The 23,970-nt window shown below is 34.4% G+C and overlaps 4 protein-coding genes across 13 annotated transcripts; 2 read left to right on the top strand and 2 right to left on the bottom strand.

Annotated features, from left to right (window-relative positions):
* Positions 1 to 380: 380 nt before the first annotated feature.
* LOC8278919 (cell division cycle protein 48 homolog) lies at positions 381 to 4,754 on the bottom strand. The gene is made up of 9 exons (XM_048373410.1): positions 4,501 to 4,754; positions 3,969 to 4,134; positions 3,639 to 3,867; positions 2,782 to 3,548; positions 2,472 to 2,693; positions 2,118 to 2,189; positions 1,713 to 1,994; positions 1,233 to 1,592; positions 381 to 890 (listed from the first exon to the last, which is right to left on the bottom strand). The coding sequence occupies exons 1-9, from the start codon at positions 4,542 to 4,544 to the stop codon at positions 588 to 590; spliced, it is 2,445 nt and encodes an 814-aa protein (XP_048229367.1). The 5' UTR covers positions 4,545 to 4,754; the 3' UTR covers positions 381 to 587.
* Positions 4,755 to 6,937: 2,183 nt separating this feature from the next.
* Positions 6,938 to 10,966, top strand: LOC8278920 (2-oxoglutarate and iron-dependent oxygenase JMJD4). 8 transcript variants are annotated; one of them, XM_048373350.1, is made up of 11 exons: positions 6,938 to 7,374; positions 7,477 to 7,629; positions 8,197 to 8,407; positions 8,502 to 8,619; positions 9,057 to 9,126; positions 9,216 to 9,296; positions 9,630 to 9,686; positions 9,777 to 9,888; positions 9,997 to 10,095; positions 10,199 to 10,324; positions 10,444 to 10,540. In XM_048373350.1, the coding sequence occupies exons 1-10, from the start codon at positions 7,165 to 7,167 to the stop codon at positions 10,318 to 10,320; spliced, it is 1,233 nt and encodes a 410-aa protein (XP_048229307.1). In that variant the 5' UTR covers positions 6,938 to 7,164; the 3' UTR covers positions 10,321 to 10,324; positions 10,444 to 10,540. The 8 variants fall into 8 exon arrangements, with proteins under 8 accessions (XP_048229307.1, XP_048229306.1, XP_048229309.1 ...); XM_048373352.1 differs by having other exon boundaries at positions 6,939 to 7,374; positions 10,232 to 10,324; XM_048373349.1 differs by having other exon boundaries at positions 10,199 to 10,540.
* A 1,181-nt stretch (positions 10,967 to 12,147) lies between these two features.
* LOC8278921 lies at positions 12,148 to 16,786 on the bottom strand. Of its 3 annotated transcripts, XM_048373390.1 has the most exons (8): positions 16,045 to 16,776; positions 15,842 to 15,928; positions 15,516 to 15,728; positions 14,824 to 14,988; positions 14,597 to 14,650; positions 14,359 to 14,505; positions 12,873 to 12,918; positions 12,148 to 12,377 (listed from the first exon to the last, which is right to left on the bottom strand). In XM_048373390.1, exons 1-8 carry the CDS (start codon positions 16,450 to 16,452, stop codon positions 12,361 to 12,363), a joined length of 1,137 nt encoding a protein of 378 aa, XP_048229347.1. In that variant the 5' UTR covers positions 16,453 to 16,776; the 3' UTR covers positions 12,148 to 12,360. The 3 variants fall into 3 exon arrangements, with proteins under 3 accessions (XP_048229347.1, XP_048229346.1, XP_015582360.1); XM_048373389.1 differs by having other exon boundaries at positions 12,148 to 12,918; positions 16,045 to 16,786; XM_015726874.3 differs by lacking the exons at positions 12,148 to 12,377; positions 12,873 to 12,918 and adding an exon at positions 13,117 to 13,769 and having other exon boundaries at positions 16,045 to 16,770.
* Positions 16,787 to 21,183: 4,397 nt separating this feature from the next.
* On the top strand, positions 21,184 to 23,231 carry LOC8278922 (plant UBX domain-containing protein 10). Its single transcript, XM_002511313.4, has 4 exons — positions 21,184 to 22,064; positions 22,181 to 22,390; positions 22,610 to 22,774; positions 22,856 to 23,231. The coding sequence occupies exons 1-4, from the start codon at positions 21,489 to 21,491 to the stop codon at positions 23,081 to 23,083; spliced, it is 1,179 nt and encodes a 392-aa protein (XP_002511359.2). The 5' UTR covers positions 21,184 to 21,488; the 3' UTR covers positions 23,084 to 23,231.
* The last annotated feature ends 739 nt before the right edge of the window (positions 23,232 to 23,970 follow it).

The raw sequence follows: 23,970 nt of genomic DNA, 5'->3' as shown, positions 1-23,970 counted from the left end.
AATCCGCAATCTCAACGATTTGCAATTTAATTCCTAGAAGAAAGCTCTTAAATTTTAATTTGTCTATTAATCCGGGAATTAATAGAAGATTGTCATACCATTTCAAACTATTACACTTAAAAGTCAATCCCAAAATATATCATTTCCTATTAAACTTAAAAGCTAATTTGTGATTCGTTTGATGGTAGACCAAATTTACTGCACTTAATGATCAAAGAGAAATAGCTTTACATTTTCTTTAATGAAATCATTTCCAATCACAATTTCTCTCTCTTTTGACTAACTTCATTTTTAGATCCATATTAACCCAAAGTAGTATTGGTCACAGATGAAGTTTTAGTATCGGTGCTCATTAGATTATTTTCACATGAAACCAATAATAGGGGCAAAATAAAGGGCTTTTCTTTCCACTCATGATTAATCCATCTCATGTCCAGTACTTAAATTGCAAAATTATAACATATTTAACCTATGAACCATGATAATGTTAACAAGTCTGCAGCAAATATTCTAATATATCAAGTCCCCTAAAGTTGCATAGAGCTGGAAAACTGCAGAATCCGCAGCAGTTGGTACGGCTTCTTAGTTTAGTTATAGAGATCATCGTCATCACCAGCAGTGGTAGCTGAAGCAAATGGATCTGAAGCTCCTCCAGCTGCTGCAGTATTCTCTGTCCGATCTGAAAACCGAAACTCCGTCCCAAACCCACGCGATTGCTGTAGCGTCTGAGCAAAGAGCTGATACTTCCTGATGTCGGCGTCACTAACACTTCTGCGGGCATACTTCATGGATTCCTCAAAGTGAGCAGGCTTTATCTCAGGGACCTCATCGACATCATCTTCTTCCATCGCCTCAGGGTTCTCCTGCTTCCTTTTCTCCCTCTCAATGTCCTGCCGTTCCACACATGCCAAATGGTTAAACAATTTGGACCAGACTACATAAATATCGTATTTGTCTTATGCAGTTCGAAATGCCCTTTTTCCTTTTCTTGCTAAAAGAAGAAATGTATTTGCCCATATGATAATTTCAGGCCCATAGGCAGACTTGCTCGAACAGGAAAAAAAAGAAAAAGAAAAAAGAAAAATATTTGCGATTTAGTTAGGCCAGGAAGGAAGCTTCATAGACTTAATTCACACGTAGAAACACAAACAGAGACTCACGCATCTGTCCAGTTAAATTCAACATGCACATGCCATAATTAAAACACCCCACTTCCAAGGAAAGTCAATTACCTTCTCAATGTTTTCTCTAATAGCATATTTGCAAGCACGCTGACAAATTTCAGTAATATCAGCACCACTGAAACCATGAGTATATCGTGCAAGAGCTGCTAGTTCAACATCCCTAGAAACCGGTGACTTGCGCAAACAAGCTTTAAATATTTGAAGGCGGGAAGCTTCATCAGGTAGAGGAATATAAATCAATTGGTCCAAGCGACCAGGCCTAAGCAATGCTGGGTCAATAATATCTGGTCTGTTTGTTGCCCCAATGATGAAAACTGTCTTCTTGGCTGTCATTCCATCCATTTCTGTCAGCAATTGATTTAAGACTCTATCTGCAGCACCCCCAGCATCTCCAACAGAGCTGCCACGCTGGAAGCAGGGAGTAGCAAAGAATAAATGACCAAACCAATGCTCTAAAATTGGAATAAATGTTTCTATGAAGAAATTAAGTTGCAATGTAAGAGCAAGGACGCTTGTGTCATGAAATACCTGCGTTGCAATGGAATCGAGTTCATCGAAGAAAAGCACACAAGGAGCAGATTGCCGTGCTTTGTCAAATATTTCCCGCACATTTGCTTCACTTTCTCCAAACCACATAGTCAGCAGCTCAGGACCTTTGACACTAATAAAGTTGGCCTGGCACTCATTAGCAATTGCTTTTGCAAGCAAGGTTTTACCACAACCAGGGGGTCCATAGAAGAGAACACCTTTGGAAGGTGACATGCCAAATTTCTCAAACTTCTCCGGATGTTCCACAGGATATTGAACCGTCTGCCAGCATCCATAAACTTATTAACATAAGAAATAGTCAAAATATAACAGGAGAAAAGAAGGGTCACGGCCAACTACTTGTACAACATATTTCACAAGTGACAAATGTAATAAAATACCAACCTCTTGGAGTTCTCTCTTAACATTTTCCAGCCCACCAATATCTTGCCATGAAACATTAGGAACCTCTACAACCTATCAAATAGGAAAATATGAGGGTCAAGGCAAACAAAAAAAAAAATTATCAAAAACATAAAAAATATCTGATGTTCTCGAGAAATAACTAGTACTTCCAAACAACAGTAGAAAGTGAGAAAATTCAGGATTGCAACAAAAACCAAGAAAGAAGAAACACCACCTAAGGTGGCTCCAAACGCTTCATCTTACGCTGGCATAAATGAAAGAAACCAATGCATACAAATATTGTCATGAGACCTTAGCATTGAAAATCAAGTTTACATGTCTCATTGTACTCACTGTTTCACGTAAGGCTGATGGATTTGATGTTCCCAATGCAGTCTGGAAGTGTTCATTGGTCACAGCCATTGAATTTAACACCTCAGCATCAATTGTTTCATCCTCCAAGTCGATGACATCCATTTTCTCCCTAATACACTGAAGAGCAGCCTCTGTGCAAAGGGCAGCAAGATCTGCACCAACATAACCATGGGTATCTTTTGCAACTCTTTCTAGATCAACCTGAAAAAATTAAAAACTCACAATCAATGCCCTTCGTTATCTTAAGGTTTGATGCTTTACATACCACATGAGTAACTGAGCAACTCACCTCTTCAGCAAGTTTCATATTTTTTGTATGAATCCTGAGGACTTCCAAACGTCCAACTTCATCTGGCACACCAATGTCAATCTCACGATCAAATCTTCCAAATCTCCTCAGAGCTGGGTCAATGCTGTTTGGCCTATTGGTAGCACCCATGACAATTACATGTGCCCGAGATTTAAGGCCATCCATTAATGTCAGAAGTTGTGACACTATACGTCTCTCCACTTCACCATGAGTCTTTTCCCTTTTTGGAGCTATAGAGTCAATCTCATCAATAAAGATAATAGACGGAGCATTCTTTTCAGCTTCCTCAAATGCCTTCCTCAAGTTGCTCTCACTCTCACCGGCCAACTTTGACATGATCTCAGGGCCATTAATCAAAAAGAAGAATGCACCTGTCTCATTAGCTACCGCTCTTGCAATGAGTGTTTTTCCAGAACCAGGTGGTCCATAGAGCAAAATACCTTTTGGAGGCTTCACACCAATTGACTTGAAGAGCTGTGGGTGCCTAAGAGGAAGTTCAACTAGTTCTCGAATCTGAGCCATTTGCTTCCTAACTCCACCAACATCATCATAACCGACTTCATTCAATCTCTCCTCATCCTCACGCTTGATTGGCTCTCCTTCACAAAATATTTCAGTGTCGGGTGCAACAACACAGTATTCACCGGGGTCTGTCTCGATCACTTTAAATTCAACACTGCGCATACCACCCCTGACTAGGAAAAGATCGCCCTTCCTCACCGGACGATAAGATTCCAAGAAATATGCTGTTGGTTTCCATTAAAACAATTAGTACATATAATTCAATTGTGAAATGAGATGAGGGATCAAATAGAAAAAAAACTGAATACACTTACGCTTTAAATATGCATCAAAAATATTGCCAGTAACCCCTTCAATAGTATCATCAATTGGAAGGATGTGAACGCGCTTCCCATATTTCACATCAGGGCACTGATGAACAGACACCACGTCACCAAGCCGTACTCTAAGATTAGCTCTGACAACTTTGTTCATTCTGATTTTGGGTTGTTCACATTGTTCATCAGCAAGAACAATGCAAACTGTGTCTTTTCTCTTTTTTCCCTGTGCATTAGTGAAAAAAGGGATATATCAAGAACAAAGTTTCCCAAAAGTGAAAAAAAGCCTATATAATGAAACTGAATTTTGCAGAGTTTAAAGATAACCTTAATTAGCACAGTGTCTCCTCTAAAAAGTTGAAGCGTTTCCATGGTATCAGGATGCATAGAGACCACAGAATTGTCATCATTAATAGCCTCATCAACAACAAGACGGTTAGGAGACTTCTTTCTCTCCAAAATTGCAGTTGAGTAATCTTTCTTGCCGCTCTTCCTGTCATATTTTTTAATTCCAATGTTGAAATTGAATTTATACTGAAGGCACCCAAAAACTACAATTAAGTGAGTTCAAATTTCAATTCTTTTAGAATTTGGTCAAATCAAGTCATTAAAAGAAATACGTACAGATCACTCTCTAAAGAAAAAAAAAAATTACAAAAACCCATCATAACCAACAAAAAAATTAAAACAGGACCAAAAAGTTCTAAACTTTGGTTGAGATCGAAATGAAACTTCATGAACCCATATCTCAAAAACACTATTATTTATTACAAATCCCCGTACAACAACACGCATAGAAACTACTAGTAAAATCTACCCAATCAACAACACATATAAGGAAAATTGAGATGATACATACGGGTCACTAGAAGAAGAGGGCTGGCTAGAGCCTTGATCGGCCATTGATCATAACAGAGATTTCTTCTGTATTTGAGATTTCAAGTTGTGCGTCTAATGAATGAATGAGCTTGAGACTATAAATAAGCTGGCGTTTATAGAGAGCCTTTTTGAGATATTTATAGAAAAAAAGAAAACCTGCAAAGAGAGACAAGTTCCTCAGCGATGAGATGAGGAGTTTTTCTACTAGTAGAGAAGAAGAAGAAAGGAAAACCCAAGTTCGGGCTTTTATTTTTTTTGGGGGGGTTACCTGAAACCGGCTACCGCCTGTTCCCTCACACGGGGCTTCACCCAATGAATTCTTCCCTATCAGTCTTGTATCCACTGACATCACGCCACGTTGGATTACTATTGACGAAATTGGCAATTTCTCTGAAGAGGCTGAACGATTTGTCGTTGGCTGAAAGCTTAAAAACGTTTATGAGCTATGGTTGTTTGACGGTTCATATGTAAAGCTCACTGCCCGAAATTGAGAATAAAAAGAAAAATATAATATTTTTAATATTATATTTCTTCTAAAATCAAAACTGAAACTGATGGAACCAAAAGTAAAATTGGCTTGAAACATAATCAAATTGGTTCAGTTCTTGCCTGGGTTGGGTCCCAAAAGAACTATAATAAGGTGTAATTGTACGGCTTTAGTTACATTAGCAGTGATTTATCATATAAAAGCAAGTCCATTTAATTAATTGGCATGCAAATGACTATTAATATAGTTTTCCACAGTAAGCTTCCCCTTTTGCATCTTTAAAGCCACCTGTACTGTCATAATATGCCTTCCATTCCATAGATGAATATGTCAGTGAATAATTTTGTTATGTATATGGGCTTTGATTGATTTGAGGATTAGTTTATCATTTGGTTTGTAGCATTTTGAATGTTTGATTTATGTTTTTGTTGATGGATTAATGACTTTAATTAGCTTACGTTCATAAATTAAAACCGGCGTACGTAGTTTATGTTATTAGGAAAGCGTTTAGTTTGTTTTGGAAAAAAGATTTTAAAGTTATAAAATCAATTATATGACTAAATAAAATAATAAGTTCTGATGTTAATATATTCTTGTAAATTATTGTTATTATTTATAGAGATGAAAATCATTCTAAATACAAAAAATCATGAACAACATTTCATCAAATAAATATCTTTTAATTAATTATAATTAAAATTGTAAATCGGAATTCATCAGTAACACGTCAATTAGTATCAATCTTTTAAACACTAAGATATTTTATTTTTCAGAAACATAAAATTTTAATTTTTTAATAAATTAGAATGCTAGATTTTAAGGTCTTAGTTATCCGAAAACTTATAGTCAAAATTTTTCAATAATTTATATTCTTAGTTATTTATTTAATTTTTCAAGAATTAAAATTAATGTTAGTTCTTTAGGAATTAAAATTTATAATTTAAATTCTGCATGAACTAAAATTTATGATACAAGTACATCAAGAATTAAATTTTATAATACAAGTTTTTTAAGAACTAAAATTTATAATATAAATTCTTCAAAAATTATATCTCGCTAGCTTTTTAAGAATTAAAATTTATAATACAAGTTCTTCAAAAAATTAAAATTTATAATACAAATTTTTCAGAAACTAAAATTTATAGTACAAGTTTTTCATAAACAAAAATTTATAATAAAAGTTATTGAAGAACTATACATAAGACTAGTTCTTCACGAACTACAAATTAATTAATATTAACTAATATCAGATAATATACTTATAATAAATTAATTAAAATAAAGTAGAAATAAAATAAAATTATGATCCTACAAAGAATATAGATAAAATTATATTTGTAATATAAACTAGTATTTGGGCTAAGATAATAGAATTTAGTAGAAGTTCAAAAATTATAAAACTAAAATAAAAAAGTAGGTACTACGTACTCATTAGTACAATTAAAATAGGTCATTGTGAATTTAATAAAATAGAGTAGAGCTTCGTCCAATTTATTTTTTTAAATATGAAAGGAAAAAAATAACTCCACATTAAATTTTATTTTAAACAATCGTGTCGATAATGTGCTGTAAAATAAAAAATAAAAAGAAAAATAAAAATAAAGAACAAAGTAAATAAAGAGAGAAATGAGATTAATTTTTTATATGTATATATATATTTCATTCAATTGATGTAACATCTATTTATAGATATAAAAAGTTACATAAATAATATCCTATTTAAATAAAAAATATTCTATCTATAAATAATAATAATAATAATAATAATAATAAACATTCAATATAATTCAAATATTATCATAATAAAAAAATTATTCAAAACCAATTTTATGCGCCATGAAACCAAAAACCAACCATAATGAAATATTTAATGGAATGGCCAAGGGACGTGGTGGAGGGCAGGAGGAAAATCGTAATTTGCTCCACCACCTTTTCTTATGTCACGATAAGATGAGATTCCTATCAAATAAAGCGTAAAAACCCTGTTTTTCAATAATCAGAAACGACGGGGCGTTCTTGCACCACCAAAAATGGCATAACATTAGAAGCTAAAGAAATGGGTTGTCGTTTGAAGGGCATATGTGTTAATTGAAGTGTGGTGCTTTGAGTCTCTCTCTCCTTGAGAAGTCTGCCAACTGAAGACGGGAGAGGAGAGAGATGGGTATAGAGATTGGAGGGAGAATAGAGAAAGTAAATGGTAAAGAATTGAGCTATGATGAGTTCGTGGAGAGATATTTATCGAAGAACCAACCAGTAGTACTAACAGGTCTCATGGACAATTGGAGAGCTTGTAAAGATTGGGTCACTGATGATGGCTACCCAAATCTTCAATTTTTCTCTACCCATTTTGGCAAATCTAGAGTCCAAGTATTCACTTTGCTTATGTTTTCACTTTAGGACCTGGTTTTTGTTTCAGTTTTCTCTTTTTTCCTTTTCTTAACTTAATCTTTGATCTCGTGATTTTTAAAGGTTGCGGATTGTGGGACTAGAGAATTTACTGATCAGAAGAGAGTAGAAATGACAGTTTCGGAGTTTATTGATCATTGGATTGAGTATAATGCATCAAATCATGAGAGTAATAGCAAGTCCTTGTTGTATTTGAAGGACTGGCATTTTGTAAAGGTACAATCCTTATCTCTGTTATCTTCTCTGGTTTGTGCAACTTCAGTATATTGTTGATGTAAGAGTCGAGTTTCCATGTCTTCAACACTTCAATTGCCTGCTGCATCACTTAATAGAATATAAATGGAAAAAAAAGAGAAGATAGAATTCTTAGATTAATCAATGTAGATTTCAGGATGCTGTATAATGGCAAAACATGTAATCATATGTTTAATAACATGAAGATAATTCTGAATGAGGAATTCAGAGTTGTAATTTGGTGCTTTAGTAGTCTTCTTGAAAGATAGGCAATATTCTCCTAACGGCAATTGGCAAAACAAGTAATCATGTATTTGTGGTTCTGGCATTAGTTAATAGAAGGATAAGGAAGCTTTTAGAAGCTATTCTGTAGCCAGGTTGACACCTAAGAAGAATTCTATGATCACTTTGGATGCACGGAAAATTACATGGTCCTAAGCATCCTGAAATTTGGCGGTTCATTTAGTTCTGTTTAAGGTGCATGGGTTAGAGGATTAATCATTCAATGTTCATAGTTGTTCTCTTATTTTCTTTAGTCTTGGTTTTCAGGAATACCCAGAATATGTAGCATACAGAACCCCATTACCTTTTTGCGATGATTGGCTCAACCCGTACCTTGACCATTATCGGATGCATAGAAATCCAGATACATATCAAGAGAACAATGAAATATGTAGCTCTGACTATCGTTTTGTTTACATGGGAGCAAAAGGTTTGAGGATAGACGTGATGGACTCTTTTGAATGTCTTCTTAGATGTGGTTATGGTCTAAGTTGTACTTCCTTTATAGTTTAGTTTTGTTTAGTTGAACATATATTCTGGAAAAATCTTATGCTTTTAACTTTTCCATCCAGGATCCTGGACTCCTCTTCATGCAGATGTTTTCAGGTCATACAGTTGGTCAGCAAATATTTGTGGGAAGAAGAAATGGATTTTTCTGTCTCCTTCTCAATGTCATCTTGTATTTGACAGGTATGCATTTGTTTCAATTGTCTTACATGCAATCAGTTGGATGTTCTAATAAGTGAGTACATATTGTTAAATCTGGAACAAGCCCCAGTATTGCACCTTTAAAAGATAGAGAAAAATTCATTTATATAAGGTTGATGAAATTGAAACACGAGGACATATCAGTTTTTCTTAATCATATGATGCACGATGGTTCAGCTTTTAGAATCGTCATGTTTATTTAATGGTCGACTGTATCATTGACCTTAATCGAATTTATTGTGCAATGTATCAGTTTTCTCTTCCTATATTTGCTTTGGGTGCATTTCTGTTCTTTATATATACCTAGTCAGCAGCCATAAGACATGCTATGTAATACTATTGCCTACCTTCTACTGTTTTTCTCTATTGTAATGTCAAGAACTGCATTTTTATTTAAACTCGGTTCTCCATTAATCCAGGAACATGAAGAACACGGTTTATAACATTTTTGAGGATGTTAGTGAAACTCAATTTCCAGGTTTTAAGAAGGTAAGATGCTGTTTTGTATCTTTACATTATTTTGTTCTCGAGTCTTATATGTGTGGTTAAATATCTGTTTATTCCTGTCATGAGCATAGGCTATCTGGCTCGAGTGCATTCAGAATCAAAATGAAATTATCTTTGTACCTAGCAGATGGTATCATCAAGTACATAACCTGGTATCTTACTTTTCCTTTCTGTTTCATTTTTGCTCATAAAAACACATATTAATATGGTTACAGCCATGCTTTATATTCCTCTAACTATGCAAGTGCCAAATACTCAAAAAATGAAGCTCAGTGCTTTTACTTTAAGAGCAAGTGAGATATATGAAATTGGCTATATGAAGCTCATTTGCATGTGCTTTCTTGCATTATTTTGTTATATAATTAGGCGGAGGGATGGAAATTCTGACTTGTGTTTTCCAATTTTATGGAACAATACATTTAGCAGAGGAATTCTAGTTTTGTTTATTTTTATGTTTTTTAACATGCATTTGTAATGTTTTTCAGGAAGATACAATATCAATAAACCACAATTGGTTCAATGCATATAACCTTTCTTGGGTAGTAAGTAAATTGAGTGATTGATGAAGGATAGATACATTTGAACAGAAGTAGGTAAGCCAAGTATGTGTTCTTAATTTCTAATTCCTTCAGTGGGATCTGCTTTGGGAAGATTACAAGGAGGCAAAGGAGTACATAGAAGACATCAGGGATATCTGCGATGATTTTGAAGGTGTCTGTCAGCGCAACCTTGCAGCTAACACAGGTGAACTAGTAAGCATGTGGAATGTATAATTTACTGCAGCATGTGTCTTTTCAATCACTCCTTTAGTTGTCTTTCTTTTTGCTTTCCCCTGAATGTGTGTATATGCAGTCAGAAAGAATTTTGCTAGATCTTCTGAAGCTGAAATTTGCTATGATGACTACCTTTTATCTTTGCTAAGGCTACGGTTGCATAAAGAAATCTCATTTTGTAAGCTTGTTTTCTGTCAATAGGCATGTTCATGTCCTCAAATTTTATCCTTATGTAAATCTTCTTGGTTCAAAAGTACCAACAGCTAGTTTTTCTTCTTAAGCTGGATATGATGCCTGCATTTTTTGCAATCCAGTGATTAATGCAGCACTACTCATAGTTCCCTTTGTGCTCGATTACGTAAGGCTATCTCAACTTAGTAAATCCTCTACTTCTGTTATTTAAGAAGGTACTGGACAACACATATTACCGGTTTGTGGTGCTGCAAATAGAAAGCTATAAGATGTTCCATGAGGTTATATATACGCCGTGTCCTTTATTGATTGTAATTTTTTTTTTTTGGGGCAGGCATGAACTTCATTGATTTCTTCATTTTCCTTGCACCCTTCTTCTTGGCCAATGTGGTCCAACACTACTGTCGAGACAGAGACAGTGAAACCTCACACAGGACATCTAAAGTAACTCGACATTTAGCTTTTAATTTAGCATCCATACAGAAAATTGCACTCAAGATGAGATCCACTGAAGGTGAGACTGGAACCGGAGGTTACTTCTTGGATTTGAAGGAAATTGTAGAGGACCCCAAGTTTCTTAAACTGTACATGGACATGGGAAGGATTTACGGTATGATACATGAGCAACAGAGTAGGACTAATAGAGATATAGAGAAGGCTATGGAAGATGATATTTTGGACTATAGCTTTTCCATTTGTACACTTGAAGATTTTGTTAAATTTGTAGACTATACTGTAAGAAAACTTGGTAACATTTGAGAAAATGATTCTGCCACCAGCCTTTGCTCATTTCGACCTAGAATAGCAGGGGGGTTATGGCGTCTAAGTTTTATATATTTGTCAGTTTGTTTTGTGTATGTATCCGTTTGCAATTTCTATTGTTTAACCCATGAAAGATATACTGCAGGTAGGTTCATATTCGAGACTTATAACTGAAAGTTCGTTCATTTCATTAAATTAATTTGCCACCGAAAAAGTCACTGCTGCTAGATTAAGGTACAGTTGAAACAAAGAAAACAAATATAAGATTCCTGTTGCAGAGAAATATATATATATATATATATATTAAATTACTTTTATTAAACTTATTTTTAAAGAAAAAAAAAAAATTTTCAAAAGAAAACAAAGGTGTCTTTCTCAAATTTCAATACCAAACGGGCTTAAGCGGCATAACCGCTAGCGAAACGACTCAGTCAAGAAACCCATAGAACCCACATTATCACTAAAATGGCAGGTTATCATAAGCGTCACGGAAGACATATCATTGCATGTCATAAAACGGCATGTCGGCTGTTCCCCTGAAGACTACACAAAGTGATTGGTACACGCGTCAAAAGAACGGAAAATATTTGCAAGAGAATGGGTATAAATAAAAGATCGGAGGGCAACCAGAGAGGCTGAATGATAATTCTTGAAAAGAAATATTTGGAGAATGCATAGTGGGTCTCTTATCCCAATCCTAAATTCTTGTCTACCCTTTTTAGCAAATCCAAGAATTCAGGTTTTAACTCCTTCAATCTCCACCTAATTTATCGTTTTGGAACCTGGGTTTGTTTTTCATTTTAGAATTTCTTTTGGCTGTACATCCAACTTGGCTTGCCTTCATGTTATTGAGCTAAATTACTCTATACTGAGAATTGTTTATTATCTGTAAGAATTTTACTTGCCAGAAGAAAGTTAAATAGATTATATTATATTCCACCTGTTATGCATAAACTTAGCAGGAAGTGGCAGTAATAGCTTGTAAGAGATCTGTATATGTGAACATGAGATACAAATCTTGCAAACAAAGCAATTGGTATGCGTGTGCATTTGGGTTGTATTCATATCACACTATACAGTATTAATGTGTACCTGAGATAGGAACCAGCTGTTATTTGTTACATGCACATTTCAGAAAAATAAAGCACTAAATAAAAGAGAAAAAGAAAAAGAAATCATAATAGCTTGAGCGTCTCTATTTACATTTTTATCAATTGTTTTAATCTCGATTATAATACACTATCATATTTTCTTTATCCAAATTTCAAAGTGGATATTAGAAAGTGAAAGAGCTGAACATGTCTCATTATTCGTATTTGAAATGGTACATTTTTCTTTTGTCTTGCAATAGAAGACAAGTAATACACATATTACACAGCTTTTTTTTTTTTGCACCCTTTTGCTTTTTCCTCAATTCTTCCTTTTAAAGTTTGCCCCTTTTCTTTGCTTTTCATGCTTAAAGCATCTTCTTTTTTTCTGCCTTTCCAGTTCAACTCAGCCCTGACAGTGCAGTCCTAATCAAACATTCTTTCCATCAAATTCTGCTGCAAATTAAAATCCTGCTGTATTCTTGCATTAGGCAACTAACAAGAGTACAGAATGATCACAGTGAATTCAGATTGGAATGTTATCACAGAATGATTACTTGTTAATCTAAATCTGTCATTTTCTTTATCGATAGAGAGATTAGCATGTTGGTCTTCCTAAGAAATTAGTATACAATAAAAAATACGTTTCTGTGGTTTAGGTTTTTAATTAATATTCAGCTGAATTCCATGTTGGAAAGGACAAACCTTGGTTGGAGAAGCAAGCTTATTTTAGTTATTGGTATTGGGTTTGACTATTTAATTATCTCATTTCTTACAAAATTATTAATGAGGCCACTGAGATAAACTGTCCTACTTTTTTTTTTTTTTAATTTTATTTTTGAGAAACTGGTCTGAAACCTGCAACTCTGGATGGCGTAGCATTTGAAAAGAAGGTTCATCGGATAAAACTTATCTTTCTTGATGCTGCCCACATGCAATGCCTTATAGAAAGTGGGTACCTTCAATCAAAAAAATATATCATTTGTATTAGGGGACTTCTTCATAGAAAGAGATATTATTTGTTTTCTAATTGCATAGATTAATGTTAAAGATAGACTTAGTGGGTCAGCTCCTCTGACAAAGTAGTTGTTAAGGGTGTTCTTGTCATTTGGGAGTCTCTCTCTCCTCTCTAATGGGACAGTAAGAAAGAAGAAAGATGACAGGCACACAATCCATTGTTATTAACAACCTGTATTTCCCCAAATTTACATAGTCCCCTGAGTGGGAATTGACCTGTTATGGGGGACAAAAGACCCAAAAAACCAAAAAAAAAAAAAAGAAAGTGGGCATATTATATTCAAAAAAATGTAAAAATACCCAAACCATACTAAGGCCTAGGAAAAAAACTAGAAGCTCAAAAAAGAGAAAAAGAAAAACTATAAAAGATGCACAACAATCAATATCTTACTCTATATCCTATGCCAATATATCTTCATGGACACCTTACATTTCTTCCAGGACCTCCATAATAAAAATAAGTTCCCCAAACATTGTTTTTCCCTTGCCTTATATCATAACAATTTGGATGATCAGCCAAGAGGTGAAGATTTGTTAATGGCAGCAAATTATTATCCCAATCCACAACTTGTAAATTCCTGAAATAGGATGCTTTTCCAAATCCTTCTTCTGCAAAATGACCACTACCCATTTGGGTGGATGTATGGTACCCTGATGATCTAGAATTCACAATTTCTCCTCCAAATTGTACCATACTTGCATGGCTTCTTAAATGACTGAATAAAAACGCTGGCCAATATCCTACTAATAGTCCTGACCCAAATTCCAGCCACCAGTTTCCATGCTTTGGGTCCTACAGAAATACTTTAGCCTGTTAATCCTATTAGGGCAAAAAAAATTATTGATCTGATAACATCAGATCCTGGCTCCTGTATGTGAAAAGAAAGAAAATAAAGATAACAAAAATCAACAAAATGTTTTGTTTACCCTTTTTAGACCCCAAAGCCAGTTGGAGTCGAACAATTACTTTGATAAAGAATGCTTCTTAGATAAGTTGACAACATTAAGAAACCCACTTTGACAAAATAAACAAATAAAGAGAATCTTAGTTTTCAAAAGATGATTAGGAAAAAGAACCAACAAAAAGCCAAGATATGTGTTTTAGTCAAATTTATCAATCAATTAGTACTGTTCTATAACATAAGCAACTTAGGTTTGATAGTTACAAGATTGGATGGTGATGTTTTGTTTGTTTAAGAGTTCTGATGAAAGGAAGCATACCATAAAAGTTTGCCCAAGTAACTGTAAAAACTGCCTTAAAGTTTAAATCTTTCATAAAAAAAATTACCCAAACAAAAGCTTCTTAACTTAGGATTAGCTGAATTTACATACAGCATTATTTTCTAATTTATCAGTTATCTACGAAAAAAAAGAAGATTCACCTTCCAAACCATGAGGCCAATATCAAATTGTCTGCCATTGAAAGAGGACCTTGGTGATATTGCAGCTCCAATAGCAATCTTGTTGTTGGTCTGGACGAACCCAGAACATAATAAGTTGTAGCATCCAGTAGCTTGGTATGCATCAGTCTGCAACTCGACATTAATTAGCACTATTTCTTATGTCTTAATCTTAGTTTATTTGAATTTGAAGGGCCAAAGCTAGAATAACAAGACTTACTGTCCAATAAGTGAAGAATCTTGGGTAATTATCTCCATATAACTCAGGACTAACCTGTTAAGTGACATGAATGCATTAACTTCCTAGCAGACCACAAAATCTCAAATGAAATATGGCACGCAATTATTTGAAAGCTATATATACAGTTTGATTTCATTGATCAAAAAAAAAAAAAAAAAAAGGAAAGAAATCATTTTGGACATAGTACTGGGAAAAAGAAATCTTGCCTGCCAACCAGCTTCAATGGTGTTTAAATCATTGCCAAAAGAACCAGAGATGACCCAAATTTGTGACAGGCTGAATTCATATTGATCAGTGACATGAGGAGCCCACACATTTATGCTGGCCTTTGCTCCATAGTATTGATCTCCATTAACAAATACAACTGCGTGCTGTAAGACAAGAACTTGTCTCAATACTAGGTATTGCTATAAGCATAAGCACAAGTTTAACACTTTCAGTAGTTACTTCCTTTGTAATAATGCCTATGACATATGGCAGAGTACTCTATAATACAAAACTGACTTTAACCAGTACGTCTGCTCATAGCCAGCTCCTTTTTCTTTTTTTCCTTGTTTCTTCTTTGCTAACTTAAATTTGAGCTGTTAAATTTTGCATCAAAAAAATGAAAATTTGCCATTCTGGTGAAAACTAGCCTTTTTAATATAGGGTTCTAGGAACAACTAAATGAGTGAAAGAATGGGAATTTTCTGTGCCAAATGATGTATAGAATTTCTAGTAAAAGTATAACCCGCCAAACAAAAGAAAAAAACATATGAAAGATTTTGCCTCAACATTATAACGGTAAACTAGCTCTCAATTCTGAAATAGTAAGTTCACTGTTTTCTATTTCTTTCAGTACCATTATTGAGCTGCAGCTAATCGAAAACTTAACTAACGTTCTTAACCTTATACTAACCTCATGACCCGTGCCTGTAGAATCTCTTCTTACATGTCTTCTTAATTTTCTGCCAAATCTTCTCATCGAGCTCGCTCTTAATACATCCTTGTCTGTTGTTCTTCTGATTGGAACAGTCCCTTCTGGACATGATTCACCTAAATCTGTCCATAGCTGATAGCTCTCTGTCACCGTCTCTGTGGTCTCGTTACCTTTTGGCCTCTGTGGTGGATCCTGCAAAATGGTTCAAATTTACCATTTACACATGTTCAGATACCTATTAGAAATGGACAGGAAAAAGATTCTTCGAAACATATACAGTATAAAAACAAACAGAAAAATCTTACCAATGGTTTTTTCCCTTTAAGCACTGGATGGTCAAATGCTGGTTGAAGATGAGATAAAACACAATCTATTACATCACCATCAGGGCTCTGCAACCAAAACAAAAAAAGGAAAAACAAGAACCCAGATCAGTAAGACATATGGACAACACAACAAAACGAAACTAAACAAAGATTGGAACAAATTAAAAGGAAAAGAAAAGCACCTGAATTGTCTTCACTGCAGGTTTGTTAACCTTCTTAAGATAAGCATTGATTCTTTTTAGTTTCAGTAACTCTTTCCCTGGCTTGAAAGTTTGATTGGCCGGAAAGCGGTTACCGGAATCTGACATAAGTTGTTGTGACATGGCAGGATTAATAGAAGAAGAAGCAGAAACAAGAAGAAAAGCAACAAAAAGAGGTGTCATTGAGTGGGTGGTGTAACTATGAGAGGTATAAGCAGCCATTTTTGTGGAATGTTGCTGTTGTTTCTGTGTTGTTTGTTTTGCAGCAACAGCTTGTGTTTGTATACATTGATGTTGTCTTCTTTTGTGTAGGATACAAAATGGTTTATTCCTAAGTTTTGTCCATGGAAATGAATCTAACTTCATATCCATACAAAACATAAGCCCCATCCAAGGAAATAAAAGCAACAACTGCTTTGTTTACTAGCTAGCTCACCATTTTCCAAAATATAAATAAACTCTCTTATCTTTCTCTCTCTCTCTCCTTCCTCTTCTAAGAGAGATTCTATTGTCTTGGTTTTGTGTTCTGACACACAAGAGACTTCAGGCACGAGCATATTAAAATAGACCCAGATGGGTAGAGTTGTACATTTCAAAAAAAAAAAAAAAAAGTTTTAACCATTACAAGCTGTGGTCAAAACAGGAAATTTATATTTCTTCATCAACTTTTTTGTATTCCTGCTAGAGGAGATATTAGTTTCAAACTTTCAGAATGCAATGAGTTGATTTGAAATGAATTTAAATTCTGCCAGTGACTCATATGTCACTTATTCTCTGGTTTGATTTTGAGAAAAGAAAAAGAATCCGAAACCTAGCCTTTATTCTTTATTCTTTATTTCTTTTCTCTGAGTCTTGAGTTTATCAAAAGTTTTCAGTTTTGTCAAGGGAAGAAATCACACTGTACTCTAATTTCTAATTTTACTTGAACCTTGTTAAGTTGCCTTACATTCTTTAAATTTATTTTCTGCTATTTTTTCAGTTATCCTGCTATTTTTGTATAACTGTTATGTAGTCAAGAAAGATGATACCAGGATGCTATTACCACTATGAAGTGGAAAATTTATGTAGACCTCATTTGGCAATTTGGTAGGGCCAAATATCATGATGGTGTTCAAGAACTCATGATTATGGGTTGTATTCTTTCTGATGAGTGCAATTTCTTTTGACTTAATTACCTTAAATTTATTGATAATAATCAAGAAGTTCTTAATTATGTTTTTTTTTTTCTGGTAGACCAACCAATTTCAAGAAAACAGCAGACCATGTGCCCTCTTGCATTTTCCAGTAATTTTATGTTCTCACTTTAACTGTTAATATATGCTAAGTGGACCCAACCCAATGTACACATAAGTAAGAAACAGAGTAGTAAGAAGCTTGTTATGATGGTTAACATAGTGCTAAATATTATAACCATTCTAGTAAAACTTCTGATCAATTTATATATTAACTCATTCTAGTTAGGAGAATAATGTTAAACCTATAACAGGTTCAGAGTGATAAGACTTCTGATATACAAACAGCATTATTCTGTTAACTAAAATGGAAAAACCATCTATACAATCCATATTAGAGACCCCGGCCCCTCCATTTAACTCGCTACCAAACTGGTCCTTAACCACCAACAACTGCTCATCTCTAAGGCCAATATTTTCATTTCCCCAAAAACTGAAATTAAATTAATTATCACCAAGAAGTACTTTAATGCGTTGGGTCCTATCCACCAGCCCAGTCTGCTGCCTTTTTTATTTTAATTTTTTATGCCAATTGAAGTCACCATTTACAGTATGTGATGTCATAGTGAATTAGGTCTTAGTGTATCCCACAACCAAACATGTACTAGTGAGAATGACATGCAAATTTTACGACTCAAGGGGGAGACCTTATACACTTATTTGACTGTTAAAACTGGGAAATAACATTTCTGGGTTTGATCTAAAATTCTCCAATTATTTGCCTACTAAGCAAGAGATGCTTTATTGGTAAAGAAAAGAGAAGCAAGACATGCTTTTGTTATTTGTAGTTGGAACATTACTAACGGTAAATTGTGCAGTCAGCATTTTCACTCCCGACCTACCTAGAAAATAGCAAATTTGTTTATTTCAGATTTAACACCGTATATATTGTTTATTGCAATTTTACCACAAAGCATTAAATTTCTTTAAAAAATGACCCCATTAGATTGTTTATTGCAATTTCATCAATAATCCCATCAGTATCCTTTTTATAATAATTTTGTTATTCAGTTGATATTATGTTGATAAAAGAATTTGATGGGTACACTCTTTTTATCCCTTCCAGTACTGAGTACTCTAATGCTGATAGTAATAATCCTAGTTTTGTCTCATTATATATAATCCTAAACCCTATAACCTAATGATGAAAATTAGATGGATATTCAAGGGATGGTGATATTAGATAATGTAAAATATTGAAAATGCCTACAGTAATTAATTAACACTATAGCTAGGCACCAAAAGGGTAAAAGGTAAAGTTAAGTTATTTTATACACACCATTGAAGTTTGCTTTAGATTGCGCTCGACATTAGACAGAATGTAGGTACAATACACTAAGGTATGGGCCCTTAAGCTTAGTTCACTTTTTAGGGTTCTGGGAAATAATGCTTGCCACTTTCAAATAGTTCCTTTAGGTATTACTATATGCTAATCTTTGTTATTATTATTTATTTTTCTCTTCTTTTTACAATCACCCACTAACAGTCCCTCTCGCTCACCCACCTTCTGCAAAGAAATAAAAGAAAACTTCTGAGGAATATAAAAATGGTCCCCTTATAGTCACTCATCAAACACAACTGGCAAACTGGGCAATGAGATTATTAAGGTATGTGAGTGGGAGCATGCTCCTTTGTAAAGTTAAGCCTCAAAGAGAATAGATTCCAACCCCACAATCTAGAAAGGTATATACATGAGATTTTTCAAAAAAAATTCTCCTACTGTAGAATGTAAATGTATGTACCCACTCAGCTTCTTAAAACTAGTGTTAGATTTTATGACATTGATTATTACTTCTAGGTTTTTGTAATAAAAGGCTGCCACTGCCATGCTTTTTTAAAGGAGAAAGAACAATATAATTAAAGATTCAAAGTCGAAGATAATTAATTGTGACAAAACTAAAATCTAAAGATTTTATGCCTCAGGAATTGACACTCAGTAATGGTACGAGGCTTCATACTTTCGTATTATTACTACACCAATAAAAGAAGAAGAAGACAATAATGAATACATAATTTGCTACCCACGAGGGTTGCGGATGCTATAAATCTAAACATGCAAGTGTGTATGCGTAATTGACAAAGAGGAACAGTGGAAACTCTTAGGTTGTTTAGGAAATTCTTAGGTCGACTCTAAATTATGTTTTCCTTTAAACAAAGAAAAAGAATTCTTGATTGATATTACATCTTACAGTTTAATCATCAAAAGTGAATTAATCTTTATATCTAGATCGAGACTCGCTGTTGTTGATAAATTAATTAAATGTGCTTTTTAATTCTTAAAACAAAATATCAAGCTATTTGAGATTTGAATTAAATTTGAAGGAGAAGATTACAGTAATAGCATAGCACGGATATACGAAGTGCAGCAACAGTTCAACAATACTACTATAGCCACGATTGCAACCAGAAGAATTCATGGTGCAAGCACGAAGCACGTGGAGGAGGCAAGGCAATAGCCTAGCAAGCACAGAGATACATACATGTATTCTACTAAAAAAAGATTGCTTATCCTTAGAGCAAATAATGGGGAAATTGATGAAGACCACCACCAATCCTTGTTAGTGCCTGCCTACTTTCGATCGTTGCAGATTGAGATGGGTCATCCTCATCATCTGTTCTGGATGTGGAGGCCATGTGGTGTTATGATCTTGTGCTATAAACTATACATACATACATGCCTCTTTTTCTCCTTTTTCTTTTTCTTTATGGAACAAAAGCTGAATACATTTATCTTTAGCTTTTCAAAAGTCACAGTAGAAAACCTTTCGTGCCTTGCAATTGATAATGGGCATAAGATTTTAAGAGTCAATCACATGGCTATAGGGTATATTAATATAATTCTACCAGCAGCAGCCATAGAGGTTGTACTGTAAGGAACGCCTGTATTGTAGTTTATTTGTATACTTTGCTTTGATTTTGTAATTTTAGGTCAAAAAGACTAGCAAATTAGCATGTTCGGCATTGATCCTACTGTATGATGTTTTCTTTTTTCCTTTAAAACAAAAACAGACACTTATTCTTAGATAATGCTGTGACTTCTTTTAGAAAAAAGATACGATTATCAGGACTTGAAGTTTAACTTGTTGTAGTACTGCCAGATAAAAACTTAATTACTGGTTACTATTCAACGACCAGTGTATTTTGAATAGTTTTGAAGTTTTAATCCTTAAAATAGATTAAGAATTATCTTAATTATAATTTTAATTCATCTAATTAGTTTATAAAAAAGATTATTTTCTAAATAGCGATATCAAACATGTCGTCAAAATTGACAATTTGAAGGAGGCGATTAGAAGATGGAAAAGTCTTGAATGCAAAGCATATCTGCCTCGTATTCAACGATTTTGGTGGGATATCAACTAACAAAAAGGCATGTTTAGGCAATTATCGGTGGAAGATAATTGAATTGTAGTTATTGAAATCGTATAAAAGTGTGACGAGATAAGACTATCTCCCAGACAAATAAGGATCGAAAAGGAATTGCATGATGAAGACCATATAACTAGCTCTGCACCACCGACAACCCATCTCTTACTACATAATTTATCAAATTTAACTAAAATGATGAGACTAATTTTGTGATACCCTTTTTTGAGATATGACACTCTTATTTATATTTTTATTACATGTCAATTATGAGGTAGTAATATGTTTCGTTGTTAAATAAATAAAATATTTAAAAGATATTTGATCCGACGAATTCCAATAAAGATAGAAGTTATCTTCTATTAATTTTTGTTTAATTTAGATTTTTTTTTGTAGAAAGAAATTTAAATTCAAATCCCATTTGCAGAAAAATGAATTTCATTTGCTGGCGGTATCTGAAGAGAGTATGGACATGAAAGGAAACAGAAATTTGAACTTTGGATATGATGAAAAAGAAGATTGCTATCAAGAATAAGAATTTGATCCTCTCCACTTTTTCTTTTTAACATAAGGTCAAAAATAACATGAGCCAGCGGTGGATTCTATCTCAAGCCAAGTATCACCATTGATCTTTGTACAAATGACAAGAATAAGAAGCACCTTTACATTCTTTCCCAATGTTCTTCACGTAACTTTAATGAAAAGATTAATGAATGAAATTGAGTTTTCTGATAACGATATAATCATTTTACTCAAGTTTACACTTCCCAATTTTCTTTTCTTTTTCATTAATTTCGGTTCTTGAGAGGTTTCTGCAGACAGTAAGCAATGTCATCAACAGTGAGGGATAGTGCTAGAGCAATGAGAGAAGCTTCTTGCAATGGAATTGTTCGTCGAATGGTGAGTCTGCCTAGGAGTATAGTAGGAGGATTTTCAAGAGTAATGGGTCATGGTATAGGTAGAATAGGAATAGGAATAGGATCAGGAAGAAGAGATCAAAATTTACCATTAAACTTCACAGTGCAACCCCCACAAGTTCATCATCCCCTAATTGCGCCAGAAGAATGGACCTTCTTAGCCAATTTTCAGCAGCAATATGGTTCTACACATCCTTTCTTTTATGCTTGCAATTTCATGCAGGCGTTAAAGATAGCAGAGGATGAAAACAAGTTTATGTTTATGTATCTCCATTCACCTCAACACCCTTTTACTCAGTCTTTCTGTAGAGAGACTCTATGTTCGGAATTTGTAGTACAGTTCCTTGATGCGAACTTCGTTTGCTGGGGAGCACTTGCAGATAGAGGAGAGGGTGTGCAAATGGCTGCAGCATTGCGACCTGCGAGCTTTCCTTGCTGCGCAGTTGTCGCTCCAGCTTCTGGTAATAGCATAGCGGTACTACAGCAGGTTGGTTATTGAAATAGATAGAGTATTCAGTTCTTTTTTCTTTTTATGTATGCCATCAAATATATTTCAAATACAAGACAATTCTGAGGTGATAATTCTTGTCCTATTTTCTGTAGTTGGAAGGGCCAGTTTCTCCAGCAGAGCTGGTGGAGATTCTGCTGAGGACAGTAGAGGAGCAAGGATTGGCATTTGGCAAGAATGCAAGAGCAAAGCAGCAGGAGCAGAAGATGAGAGCAAGAGCGAAGGAAGAAGAGAAGATAAGAGCAGATCGTCGACTAAGAGAAGAACAGGATGCAGCTTACCTTGCAGCTCTAAAGATTGATAAGGTTTGTGTATTACGCAGAATGTAATTCTTAAATGCAGGGGCTAAGCATGTTTGCGAATGCACCCTTGGACTAGCCAAAAGAGGTTAATCATTCAAGATGCGAGTAAGCTGTCTCGGACTTCGCCTGACTTTTCTACGACTCGCGCCACGGCTTCTTGTGGTCTGATTCAGATCTTACAAGGCTAACAAATTGACAACAAAATTATCTTTTTCTTCCCAGGAGAAGGAGAAATCTAAGAAAGTACCTTCAAATAAAGCAAATTATGAGAAGCCTACGAACAATTCAGCACAGAAGCAATACGGTAACGCCAGAGAAGCTTCCATAGTTAGAGAAACTGAGTTTAAAGAAACAGCTGGTCGGTCAAAGGATCCTCAGGCAACACAGGTATTACTTAGCATGAGTATGCAACAGTTACTTTGGTAGATATTGAGTTTGTAAGGCTAAAAAGGTTCATATTTTGCTCAGATTTTGATACGGTTTCCAAATGGTGAAAGAAGAGAGCAGAGTTTCTTCAGCTCAAATACGGTCCAATCAATCTACAAATTTATTGATTCGTTAGGCCTACCTGGCATTGTTAACTACAGATTGATATCAAGCTTTCCCAGAAGAGTCTATGGTGTTGATCAAATGGGATTGACCCTTAAGGATGCTGGACTCCACCCTAAAGCAACCCTTTTCCTAGAGCTTCCGTGATACAAGCTCTTGCGTGAATGCTAATTACTAATGTCTTTCCTTTTTATACATAAATGATTTTCATTAAGGAAAATCATATAAGGAAAAAACTGCACAAGATGCATTTAATAACTTCGTCTATTATGGTATCTATGACTTATTTCCCTCAGTTCCAAGACAACAAGACTGTCAACTTTTTTCTTTCTTCTATCAACAATGAAATTAAATTCAATGTAATAATTGGTCCTGTCTGTGAAGTCATGAATATGGGAAAGTAAATCCTATCAATGCTTTAATCAGCAAAAGTAACTCAGTAGTAAATCATAATACCATTTTATCAGAAATTATAAACCTTATCCTACATAGTGGATAAGCTTAGTTATGTTATCACTTATTGTTTCTTCTTTTCACTAATGAAGCCATGCAAGCTGTTTGATGCTGCTATGATAATGATAATTGACTTAATTAAACTTCATTATTTCCAGCTTGGAAAGAATTAAGCAAACAGTTCCACTGTTTTTCCCAAGAGATGATTTTCCTGGTGGAAACTAAGATATATGGAAAGAGAATGAGATCCTTCTTGAATCCACTTGAAAAGTAAAAGAAGGGGCATCATTGGAAAGTGGAAGGAATACAGATAGCTTAATGGGTGGTTGCAAGGTTCTTCATTGCTTACGAGGAAGAATTAACTTGATAAAAGTGGACACAGGAGAATTAAATGGATAAAGAAACCTAACAACAAAAGGAAAGAGGTCGACACCACTGCATAACAAGGTTAAAGAAATACTTTGTCTTGTAAGGTAATTAAGTTGTTCCGGAAGTAAATTCTAAAATTTTAATGATAACTTTTGACTCAATTATCTTTGGACAAAATTTATGCCTAATTAGCTGCATAAGTTAATCATATT

Source organism: Ricinus communis, chromosome 4 (assembly GCF_019578655.1).
Source record: "Ricinus communis isolate WT05 ecotype wild-type chromosome 4, ASM1957865v1, whole genome shotgun sequence".
NCBI lineage: Eukaryota > Viridiplantae > Streptophyta > Magnoliopsida > Malpighiales > Euphorbiaceae > Ricinus > Ricinus communis.
This window is presented reverse-complemented; position numbering and strand designations above follow the sequence as displayed.